Raw genomic sequence first — 12153 nt, 5'->3', positions numbered from 1 at the left:
CATAGAAAACAGGCTGGATAGGCGCTCTCGAGGACCGAACTTGAGCGCCCCTGAGCTAGAGCATTATTCATTCAGCAATATGATTATCACTACAGTAAACCACGGATAGTGTAACTGCATGTGTAGTCATTGTAAGATTGCTTCTCTCTCAGTGACCACATAGGTGTGAATATGAGTGTGAAAGGTTGACTGTCTCTATGAGTGCCCCGCTATTAACAGTGCATAGTCAGGTGATATAGGCTTCTCACTTCCTTGCAGCTGTGAAAATAAAATGGATGGCTTCATTTGTGTGGTTGTAGTGTGCTGTGCACTGCATACTCCTTGGAAGTGGTTTTAATGTTATGGCAAAGGTCTTTAAGAAATGAAAGAGGAGATAGATCTCATATAATATAAGTACTGTGTAAGTATTGTGATTGGTGAGTTTGTACATTGGTTGCATTAACAATTACCATCATGCTATGCATATGAAAACAAACAAATGTCTATTTTGTTTAGAGGGCTCAAACTTCAAATTAATATCAGACTTTCATATAGATGGAGAAGAAACTTACCACATGAAGAATCTTATTCTCTGTCTCATATACAGTGCAGTCCTGTGGAAAGAGAAAAATACATACAAAATCAATAATTATTATTATTATGATAATAATAATAATAATAGTACATTTAAAAAAGGAGGATAACTGAGAGGCCAATTGGAAGGGATATGCCATTTCACTAGAAATTAGCAGTCAGCATTTTCACTTGTGAGCAATGCATCCAAATTATGCATATTACTCAATAATAGTTTACTTACTTTTTAGAAAACGATCAACACTACTGTGCGAACCTGACAGTTAACGATTACTGTTTGTTAATCTATTTTCTGGAACGTAGCCAACTGAGCCTACCAGATGCACACGGTGGCAACGAATGCATCTGCTTGATCCATTAGTACAGGCTGTTTTACCCCCATTGTGTATCTTGCTGCACCCTGGCAGTCATGAGTCCATTTGGACCATTGTTCACCAGTGGGGTTTCATATGCTATGCCTCTACTCTGGCTCTGGTAAGACTGGATGGGTGTTATCTGCAAGGCTTCAGGACTAACTGTGGGCACAGACTTTAAACTGGATCTTAAAGTAAAGAGCAGTTAGACTCAATAAGATTGCTCCAGTAGCAATCACTCTTCGAAAAGAGGCAAGGGTAAATATAGGGAACCTGCATGAAGGCACTATCGGGAGCAGAAGGAGGACAGGAAATGAAAGAAACGAGTTGTTCATTCTCCATAAAGGTAAAGCAAAGCTGAGGATTGTGGTTGACAGCGAGTCAATGAACATGTTGGGAACAGCTGTGATAAAGCACATTGGTCCCATCAGCTGCAAACAACCTTTGGTAGTTAACAGTGGGCAGATGTTTCACTCATGTTCAAATTAGGGCTGGGTTTAAAAAAATTAATAATCAATATCAAATTGATTTTTCTTTTTGAGCCTGATATCAATTCATAAAACCATGAATCAATTATTTTAATATTTCTTTTTGAGTTTTTTTCTATGTGTTTTGCTTTCTTGACATTTACTGTTCATGCGAATCTAAAAGTATTTTCTTACGTTTATGAAAGACTTGACAAATTGTACTTTAAGACAATTCGGAATCGTTTTAATTTATATTTACAATGATTGAATTAGAATTATGAAAATAATTTCATCTCATCGTTGCTGATGGCAATGTTTGTGGAGTTTTTATCATGTCCTTGATATTTAAGAAGACTTTTTTCCGGGGTCGGGTCGCTGGGGCAGCAGCTTTAGCAGGGAAGCCCAGACTTCCCTCTCCCCAGCCACTTCAACCAGCTCCTCGGACAGGATCCCAAAGCGTTCCCAGGCCAGCCGAGAGACATAGTCTCTCCAGCGTGTCCTGGGTCGTCCCCGGGGCCTCCCGCCGTTGGGACATGCCCGGAACACCTCTCCAGGGAGGCGTCCAGGAGGCATCCGAACCAGATGCCCAGAACACCTCAACTGGTTCCTCTCACCGTGGAGGAGTAGCGGCTCAACACTGAGTTCCTCCCGGATGAACGAGCTTCTCACCCTATCTCTAAGGAAGAGCCCGGCTACCCTGCGGAGGAAACTCATTTCGGCCGCTTGTATCCGGGGTCTTGTGGGTCGTGACCGAAAGAACAAGATCATAGGTGAGGTTAGGAACGTAGATCGACCGGTAAATCGAGAGCTTTGCCTTTCGGCTCAGCTCCTTCTTTACCACAACGGACCGATACAGAGTCTGCATTACTGCAGACGCTGCACCGATCCGCCTGTCGGTCTCCCACTCCAACCTACCCTCACTTGTGAGGTAGACCCCAAGATACTTGAACTCCTCCACTTGGTGCAGGATCTCATCCCCGACCCGGCAAGGGCACTGCCCCCTTTTCCGACTGAGGACCATGGTCCCGAATTTGGAGGTGCTCATTTTCATCACAACCGCTTCACACTCGGCTGTGAACCGCTCCAGTGAGAGTTGAAGATCACAACTTGAAGAAGCCAACAGCACTACATCACCCACAAAAAGCAGAGATTCAATGTTGAGGCCACCAAACCGGACCCCCTCAATTCCTAGAAATTCTGTCCAAAAAATGTTATGAACAGAATTGGTGACAAAGGGCAACCTCCCAACCCTCACTGGAAACAAATTAAACTAACTGGCGGCAATGCGGACCAAAGTCTGACATCGGTCGTACAGGGACCGAACATCCCGTATCAGGGGGCTCGGTACCCCGTACTCCCGAAGCACCCCCCACAGGACTCCCCAGAGTGACTCGGTCAAACGCCTCCTCCAAGTCCACAAAGTACATGTGGACTGGTTGGGCGAACTCTCATGCACCCTCGAGGATCCTGCCGAGGGTGTAGAGCTGGTCCACTGGTCCACGGCCAGGACGAAAACCACACTGCTCCTTCTGAATCCGAGATTCGACTTCCCGTAAATCAAATCAAATCCTTTTTTTAAAAAAAAATCAAATCAAACTGAACTGAATCGAAAATGAATCGATTGAGGAAATTAGAATCGATACCAAGCTCTAAATTCAAATTTACAATAATGGGATCTACTGTAGACCTGAGCTAGGTGAACTGATATTGAGTTTTGTGTAGACATTTTTTCGGTGCAGCTGAAACCAACCTCCAAAAATCAATTACATCTGCCAAACACGCACCATTTCCGCACAGTTTATTTTGTGAATGATATTTGTATGCACCTCAGATGGATTACAACAGCTGATTTTGCACCTTTAAATACCAGCTCTGTAAGGCAGGTGTACAGCGTAGTACAGGCTTAATGAAAGACATTTTTAAATACCATAAATAAAATGATTATTTATAAGACAATTTTGTCATAAGGTGATATGGCATGACTCCTTCTTGTGGCTGACTTTGAGTAATTGCAAATTCAGTATTTCTTTGCGTACCACTAGAAAGGTCCTACACCAAGTGGCCTGGACAGGCGGCTGTGCCGTCCTACAGCAAGATACCAATATCCCAAATTGATCTTGAACTGTGTGGATGTTTGCTGTGTCCACTAATGTGATGCATGTATCTAATTTTGTGCATGTGTATGTACATCACAAATAAAGATGATTCTTCTATATTCTTCTAGTAGATCATATTACACGCCCACCAACAGTAACTTGTAACGATAATTTGGCCCTGAGCATGTGTGCGTATGTAGGAGGGGGGAGGCACCTGCTGAACAATGGTAGTTAATTCTAGGCAGAGCTGCACAATATTGTTCTTCAGTAATGAATACTCTGTCACACTGGCGAACGGAGACCTGAAATGAAGGGCAAAGAACAGTGTGATTTGGAATGCTGAATGCAGTACATGTTTTTATTATTCTCCTCAATGCTCAGTAGCAAACAATAAACACAAACAACAACATTTGGTTGAGAACCAGAACCGGAATTCCGTGGCTAAAGCTCTGTGTTTTGGCACCTTTTGTGTTCCCTCAAATTTCCAGTCTGCAAGGTCATCATTCTGTAGCAGCATTTTTAGACAAATAATTTTTTTTTTCTTTAAATATGATTATCAGAACTGAAACATTTTCTTTTGGACATTAAATTGACACAAGCACATTGATACTGATCCACCAAAAAGAATTGGCAATGCTAACACATAAGTAAGTATACTTACTGACTATACTGAAATGTGTTTGTGATAGATTACCCAAGCTAATTCATCGTTGATTTTCTTTTTAATTAGTTGACAAATTGGTTCATGTAAATTGCAGCTTATTGCTTATATAATCAACTTCAGATGTTAAAGGGATGTGCAAACTAAAAATAAAAAAGATTAAAATAATAGTACATTCAACTTTTAATAAACTTTGCAGCTATTAGCAGCATTCCTGACATGTTTTATGATGTTTATATATGATAGTGAAAAGGCAAATGAAGGCGATCATGTGGCCTTTAACATTTTTAGCTGTGAACTTTTAGTGCAAATGGAACCAAAAACTATGCACAATCATGTACAATCAAAACACGGGAGCTGGGAACAATCTTTCATAGGTAAGAATACTTTCCGCCATTTTTTTTCCTTTTCCCTTTTATCTTTTTTTGGGGCTCTTGTTGATTTGTGACGCGAGTCATTTACATGATGTCATCTGGCGTTGCAGTCTCCGGGAAATGTCCACAAATATTTGTCCCTCTTCCCAGCTCTCTGTCTCTGTCTGTTTGTTTGTTTGGTTTGTTTGTTTATTGAACATATAAACAAGCAACAGAAATAATGCAATTAAAATAAAAATATTTTAAAGAAAAAAAATGTTTGTTACATACATAATCATCAATTAAGCACAGCTTACATGTTCAAAAGGGAGTAGGAAGAAGTAAAAAAACGCATCGAATCCTACCCCCTCATACTCTCTTGATGTGATTTCTGGTGGTAGGTTATAACATGTAAACAGAGGAGCAAGGAACGAGGACATATTAAGTTGCAAATAGAGAAATGAACTCAGATCAAATATACTACGCCACCCACGTGACATCATGTTTTGTGCCCATGCATATCACTTAACGGACGTTCACATTAGAAGTCACAATTTATTTTGTAAAGACAACGATGGCTATAACAAAATATCCAAATTGCCTGGAGGGGGCCACCTCTGAATTTTGAACGTATGAAAAATCCTGATATTTATTTATTTATGCAAACTTGGAGATGAACCGTGCGAGGTTAGCTTAGCGCTTGTTAGTTTGTACAACGGAACATGGATGGAATGAAAACGTTACCAAAAGCGAAAAAGCACCCTGGGTTCTGACCAGTTGTTGACCTGTCTTAATTAAGGAAAACCTTTCCGTAGGTTGACGAGGCTACGTTAGCGGGTTGACGGACGGCATACAGTCTCACTTCGATATGTTTTCAAAAAAGTGAGTATAAGGCTTGTTAAAGAGCTTTGGACAACATACAGTATGGTATAGATAAAAGTGCTAGATAAGTGCTCTCCATTTATCATGATGATCAAATTGGATTTTTTATTTTTTGGATTTGTTTTCAGGAAAAGTACAATTAGTAACCCATGCGAGTTGATTCAGGATTCGGTGCGTAAGCGGGAAACAAACAGCAGTTGCAGATTTTTTTTAGCTAATTAAATTATTGTTCTGCTCCTCTATTCATCTCTTCATTGTGAAGGTGTTGTAGCTTATGTGTGTACTGTACATTTATGTAAGTTATTTAGTCAAATTTCATTGTTTCATTACGGGGGGAAATCAAATCGCTGTCAAACTTAATTGTGTGTGTAGTTCATACCTGTCGAGCCAGGCTAGCAGATTTTTTGCCGCACCAATCAAATCCACCACTGAGGTGAGGAAATCATTGGGTAGCCTCCGGGAGGCTCTTCCATCATAGTGTCCTCCCCTTCGCCTGCCCAGGATGAAGTTCTGGAGGTTCTTGGCTGAAGCGTTCAGCTTGTGTGAGAGAGTCCGGAGGTTTTCTGTCTCTAGGCCGTAGTTCTGGAAGAAAACAGGATTCATTTTTCAACTGCCAGGTAGAGGCCGATATTTCATGTCAGCGCGTAACCGACCCAAAACTGCATACCAAACGACGCAGCTAAACCGAAATGAACTATCTAACTAATGAATTACAACGCAGCTAGTTTCCATGAGTGCCCAAATGTCAGCCACTGCTTTTGCTGGGACTGCAAATTTGAATCACAGATGAACATGCATTGCATGTCAAATCATGTGAGCTTTCACAAAGAAAATCGACTTTTATATATAAGTCATATTCACCCACAGAACATTGGCAGTTCTCTTTATATATTGCTTTACAATAAATATCTAGCTATATTTATAATGTGTCTTATTGTAACTGTGGATGAGACAGTTAAGCATGGCGAGTACAATCAATGAATCTGAAGCATCCACACGCTCTTTTATTTCTCACCCAGTTTATTTATTTCTATTAATATTGCATACAGCAGCCAGGAAAATCCACTTCTAATTTGACAATGTTAGTGTGCAACTGGTCTTATACAGTCAGGACTAATCTACTGTACTGTACTCTATGTATAGAGTCACTTTTAGCTGTGTGTATGTTACATGTTTTATTGTTTTTGTATTTTTCAAGTATTCCTTAGATGGGTGGAAAATAGTGGTGTAATAAAAGTATAAAAGTTTTAGAATGAAAAACCTCCTCTCTGGACTTCAGGGTTACAAAGCCTATTCCTACACAACCCTGTAACCCTTGTAAAAAATAAATTAAATTAAATTAAAATAAAAAAAACTCTGACCCAGTGAGCCACATTGTGCACAGCCAACCAAGGCACCTCTGGAAATTTCTTGCCGGAAAGAGGCTGATTCCTGCTGACACGACGACTGCACATGCACACATACACAGATCTAGACTCTATTCCCCCTCTGCCTCTTGATCTATTTAGTACAGTCACGACCACAGTGACTACAAAGGAGTGTACAGTGGCAGCAAGAGGAGTGAGAGACCAAATTAGAGAAGCTAAAGAGGCAGAAAACAAGATGGGCAGGGAGCAACGAGCAACGCATCTTGCTGGAACTGGGTCATGCATATGTTACAGTATGTTCTGTATGATCTAATGTACTGTATGGGATGCACATGTGAACTTGAAACGTGTGTTTGCAGATGCTACAATCAGGCCTCCACTTGTGTCTCCCCCTGGGAACGGAATGCACAAATGAAGAGGAGACCTTATCTTCTGATCACGGCTGATTGTGTGTGTGTTTGCATCTTTGTGTGTACGGAGAAAAAAATAATTTGAGCTAGCATATGTGCCTGTGTGTGTCAATCAATACAGTACAAGGGCGATGCCATTAGAGCAGCCCCCTACTACCTTCAGTCGATCCGGTTGCAATAGTAGCAATGAGGGGTAAAACCTCTTGTATGCTGAAATTCCAACCATTGCCAGACCCACATAGTCACAATCAAGCATCTTCTACAATATAAAAATCTTTTCTCTCCCCTGAAATATCAAACTGCCATGCACTCAGTACTGTACATTAACATTTCACAACCATATACTGTATCACAAATTAGACATATTGCTCTATTTCTCCAATTCCAATTGAATAATAGGCATGAGCTAATACACACTAAATAAATAGCTATTCAACTAAAGGATGCTAAAATATTCCAAATAGTTGATGAGGTAAGAAAAAAAAAATGTTGGAGAAAAAAACTATTTAATTAATGAAATTTTAACAAATCGCTGGGGAAGCACAAGTTTTCTTGAGTTAGGTCTGAGCTAGTTAAAAAAAAAAAATGTGTGCAGAATCCAAAACTGATCTCAGTTTTTCTCCATCACGTCAATTTTTTTTGCGCTATAGGATCCTCATTTTCTTAAAAAATATTAAATAAACGTGTATTTGCATCATTAACGGAGATGTTAATGGCTGAAAACCCCTCCGTCATTTTTGGGATCTTCTGAAAAGTGACGATTTTGGAGGTATAAGGTTTTGGCCCGACACCAGCAATTTACAATTTATTAGCTCAAAATAAGTTCTCATGACATCATCTTTAATTAATGCATCATAAATGATTAACTAGCAATCATTATTATAAAGTGTTACCAAGAGTTTTTTCGTGCCGTTTTTCTGCCACGGTGTTCTTGGCGCAAAGCCATCATTTATACTTTGCCAAGCGTGGCAATCGGAGAAAAAAAGTGCAAACTGCGCTCAGCTGTCAACTTTGTGTTCGCGCTGGTATATCATTACCGCAATATTCTTTGTGAGTAGGATGTTAAGACGGCGCTAACTGCCAGTGCAAATGAAGTGCAATTAATGGCGCTATCAGCAAATCTTTGTGGATTCTGCCCTTAGCTGGAATAGTTACAAGCTTTGACAACATTTAAAAAAAACACAGCATAAAATAAAATAGAACTTACAATGGTATGCCCATGGTTACATGGTTAAGAGAACAGTCCGGACTAATCCTCTTAATTTCTACGATGCTAGCTGCCTGTTTTCTAGATATTGATAGTACTGACCGATTGGGAGCTGCACACACCTGTCACTCCACTGTCTCAATTGTGACTACACAAACAAATTGTCACACAGTTGTAGATGAGTCTAAATGTAATAAGCTATTCTTACTACAGTCTTACTATAGTTAATCAGTAGAATTTTGCTTATCTGGAGTGTAAGCTGTGGAGAGAGGAAAATAACATGCTAGAAAAAATAATACAATTTTGGAATCAGCATGCCAAATATTAATCAGCAGAAAAATCGAACTTAGCAGATACTTGTTTTCAAATTGTTCCCCAGTGGTACCCATCCATGGATTTTTCGAGACCCTATGTCCTCATTGGGATCGTGAGTGAGCTGAAGCCTGTACTATCTGACTGAGATGAGGGGTGCGCTCTGGACTGCTCACCCATTACTAGCAGAACATATCAAGACAAACAACCATTCACATGCACATTCGTGCCAACAGGCAATTTAATGTCTTGTTGTGGGAGGAAGCAGGAGTACATGGAGAAAACCCACGCAAGCACAGAGAGAACATGCAAACTCCACACAAGTCAAGATTCGAACCCAAGATTCAAATGAAAGGCGGACAATATGCGCCACCACACTCCAGATAGTAAACTATTGTATGCAAATTCATTTGGAAAAGGGAACTGCAGCAATTCATTATATTCTATGAACAATACCGCAAAGAATCACAGTTAATGAAAAATAAATGTCTTCAATTTACAAACCCAATTCCCAAAAAGTTGGGACACAATACAAATTGTGAATAAAAACTGCATTGACGATACCTTTCCAGATGTGGAAGCTGCCCATGCCACAACCACTCATGGTTGTGGCATCTCACTGTATATCTGTGCTGATAATAACTTGGGTTGTCCTTGTCCTCTTCAGTCAGTATGATATAGCGCCCCAGTTTTCCACAAAGAACTTGGAATTGTGATTCGTCTGACCACAAAACAGGTTTCCACTTTGCCACACTCAATTTTAAATAACCCCTGGCCCAGAGAAACGCCTGCGCTATTTGGTCTGCTTCTTCTTTGTACTGTGGACTTTCATCTGGCAACGGCGGATGGCACGGTGGATTGTGTTCAACCCACAATGTTTTCTGGAAGTATTGCTGAGCCCTTTCTGTGATTTTCTTTACAGTAAGCATTCCTGTTTGCGCTGCAGTGCCGTTTAAGGGCCCGAAGATCATGGGCATCCAGTATGATTTTTCGGCCTTGACCTTTACACACAGAGATTGTTCCAGATTCTCTGAATCTTTGGATGATGTTATGCACTGTAGATGATGATTACTTCAACCTTTTTGCAATTTTTCGCTGGTAAATACCTTTCTGATATTTTTCCATTATCTTTCTGCGCAACATTGGAGGAATTGGTGATTCTGTACCCATCTTCGCTTCTGAGATACACTGCCACTCCGAAAAGCTCTTTTTATACTCCAGTCAAGTTGCCAATGGACCTCATTATTGGTAACTGGTCGTCCAGCTGTTTTTTATAAGTGCAATTGACTTTTCCAGTCTCTTATTGCTACCAGTCTCAACTTATTTGAGATTTGTTGACCTGTATTCACAATTTGTATAGTGTCCCAACTTTTCGGGAATTGGGTTTGTAAATATAAAAAAAACTCCAATGAAAAATAATGTGGACCGATAAACAGGAAGTGTCACTCAAAGTAAGCACTTGAAGGACACTGCAAAGACAAAAACAGGACCAACTTGGAGGCTTCCATTACCAAGTGCATTCTAAATGTAAATTCATGACATTGCATTACATTTCTAAATGGAGAGGTCAGAAACATACACCCACCAAAACATGATGAAATATTTATCAAGATGCCAGTTTATCTCTTACCAACGGATTGCACACTGCATGGCCAAATAATAATTTAATAATTTGGAAAGTATTCATTGAACATACAAAAAATTACTACAGTGCAAGGCAAAAAAAAATGGGACTTTTACAGTCAAGCTGACGTTTTACGATTCAGTCGCGTCTTCCTCTTTAGTTGGAGGAAAGAATGATTAAGTTGTGTAAGAAGAGCTGAAGGTTCGCTTTAGATATGAGTGATTATGTCTTGCTGGACAATAACTCTCTCTTCACTCCTGTTAAATATTCACTATAGAGCTAGCTGTTGGCTACTGAGGCATGACGCAACATGGTGAGTGGCTAAACTGACACAATTAATGTGATGATGATGATGATGAATTGTATGTCCGGTCCCAGGACATATGAAGACTTTCACTGTGTTTTCCTTATTTCCATGTTGTAAAATTTGAATGGAAAGAAAAGCTGATTAACAGCCAAAAGCATGTCAGCGTGTGTGCGCGCACATACACACGCACACACATTCAAACAACCTCAGTTAATCCAGCAGTGTGTGCCTGAGAGATAAGGTGCATCATGCATATAAATTTTTTCACATTCTCTCTCTATTTCACTTCCCCGCTCACACCTCCTGTCCTCTTTTCCTCATTCTCTCTCTTGGAGGGTAGCACCTAATTCCCCTTAATTCTCTAATCCGGAGCAGGGCCACTACACAGGCTGGCTGTCAGGACATACAAAGCAGGCCTAAAATGCCTGAACCATTTCATAGCCAATGTTAAAAAAGAAGAAAATACACACATTCTATATGTGGGTGTTTGGATGAACAATATATGGCGTAATGGCGTATGATTCTGTTAATATACCAGACCAAGCTAAGTCAGTTCAAAACTTTTCCCATCATTAATGAAACCTAATACTTGTACGGCTCTATAGAAAAAGAAGAAAAATTCATCTTCGCAAGAGGGGAAGTTCAGGCAGATGAGATAATGGTCTACAAGATTGTGGATAGTGGTCAGTGTTGGGAAAGTTCATTTTCTACGCAAACTAGTTCAAAGTTCAAATCACAAATTTTAGTTCAGTTAATAGTTCATAATTGAACATTTTCAAACAAAGTTCATAAATCCAAAAATGAATTTGTTTCGTAGGTGTATTCCCCCAATCCCCACCCAATGTGTTGCTGGAAGCTCGTAGGGCTGGACAATTATGGAAAAAAACAATACTAATGACTATTTTATTTGGAATTAAAATCACAATTAATAAAATCATTATTCAATGATTGCAAAACTTAGTATTTATTGAAGTACTAAAACTAAAGTACTCAAAACTATCATCACTGCCTAATAATGCATTTTCACCCCTACATGCTGAACACGTTCTCTTTTTCTCAAGTACAAAATGACCAACATTTTCATTCTTATGCATTACATAATTTATCATATTTATTTCATGCATGCATGGAGTAAACACTTAAATTATGAAAAAAAGTAGCATTTGAGCATTTGAATATAACTCGTTTTTCACAGATTAGGGAAAAGAGATGTGCCTTTGAGTACTATTATCTTATCTGTGTATATGTGCTTCCACAGCATTTATGTGTGAATATTTGTTATTTGAAGGAATATCATTCCCGAAGTTGATGCTAATTTCCCGTTAGCGTTAGAATTCGAACATTTATGGCATTAAAGAAGAAGAATGTTAACATGTATTTATGTATTTAAACTTAACATGACAAATGTTTCTTCCGTACTAAATATTTCATATAAAAAATACAAATAAAATAGATTTTGTTCTGGGTTTCGGCCTTCCTGAGTGGAGTTTGCATGTTCTCCATGTGCCTGTGTGGGTTTTCTCCGGGTACTTCGTTCTACT

General features: G+C 39.5%; 1 protein-coding gene across 6 annotated transcripts in view; it reads right to left on the bottom strand.

Annotated features, from left to right (window-relative positions):
- The window catches only part of LOC144058919 (connector enhancer of kinase suppressor of ras 2), a 75946-nt gene that overhangs the window by 40640 nt on the left and 23153 nt on the right, over window positions 1-12153 (bottom strand). For all 6 annotated transcript variants that reach the window (XM_077577574.1, XM_077577577.1, XM_077577578.1 and 3 more), the window contains exons 3-5: window positions 5765-5967; window positions 3704-3791; window positions 552-593 (exon numbers count right to left, since the gene is read on the bottom strand). In XM_077577574.1, the coding sequence (XP_077433700.1) occupies window positions 552-593; window positions 3704-3791; window positions 5765-5967 (333 nt within the window). The remainder of the gene's footprint in view (window positions 1-551; window positions 594-3703; window positions 3792-5764; window positions 5968-12153) is intronic.

Source organism: Vanacampus margaritifer, chromosome 10 (genome assembly GCF_051991255.1).
Source record: "Vanacampus margaritifer isolate UIUO_Vmar chromosome 10, RoL_Vmar_1.0, whole genome shotgun sequence".
Lineage (NCBI taxonomy): Eukaryota > Metazoa > Chordata > Actinopteri > Syngnathiformes > Syngnathidae > Vanacampus > Vanacampus margaritifer.
The sequence above is the reverse complement of the archived record's forward strand: the minus strand, read 5'-3'. Positions and strand labels throughout refer to the sequence as shown.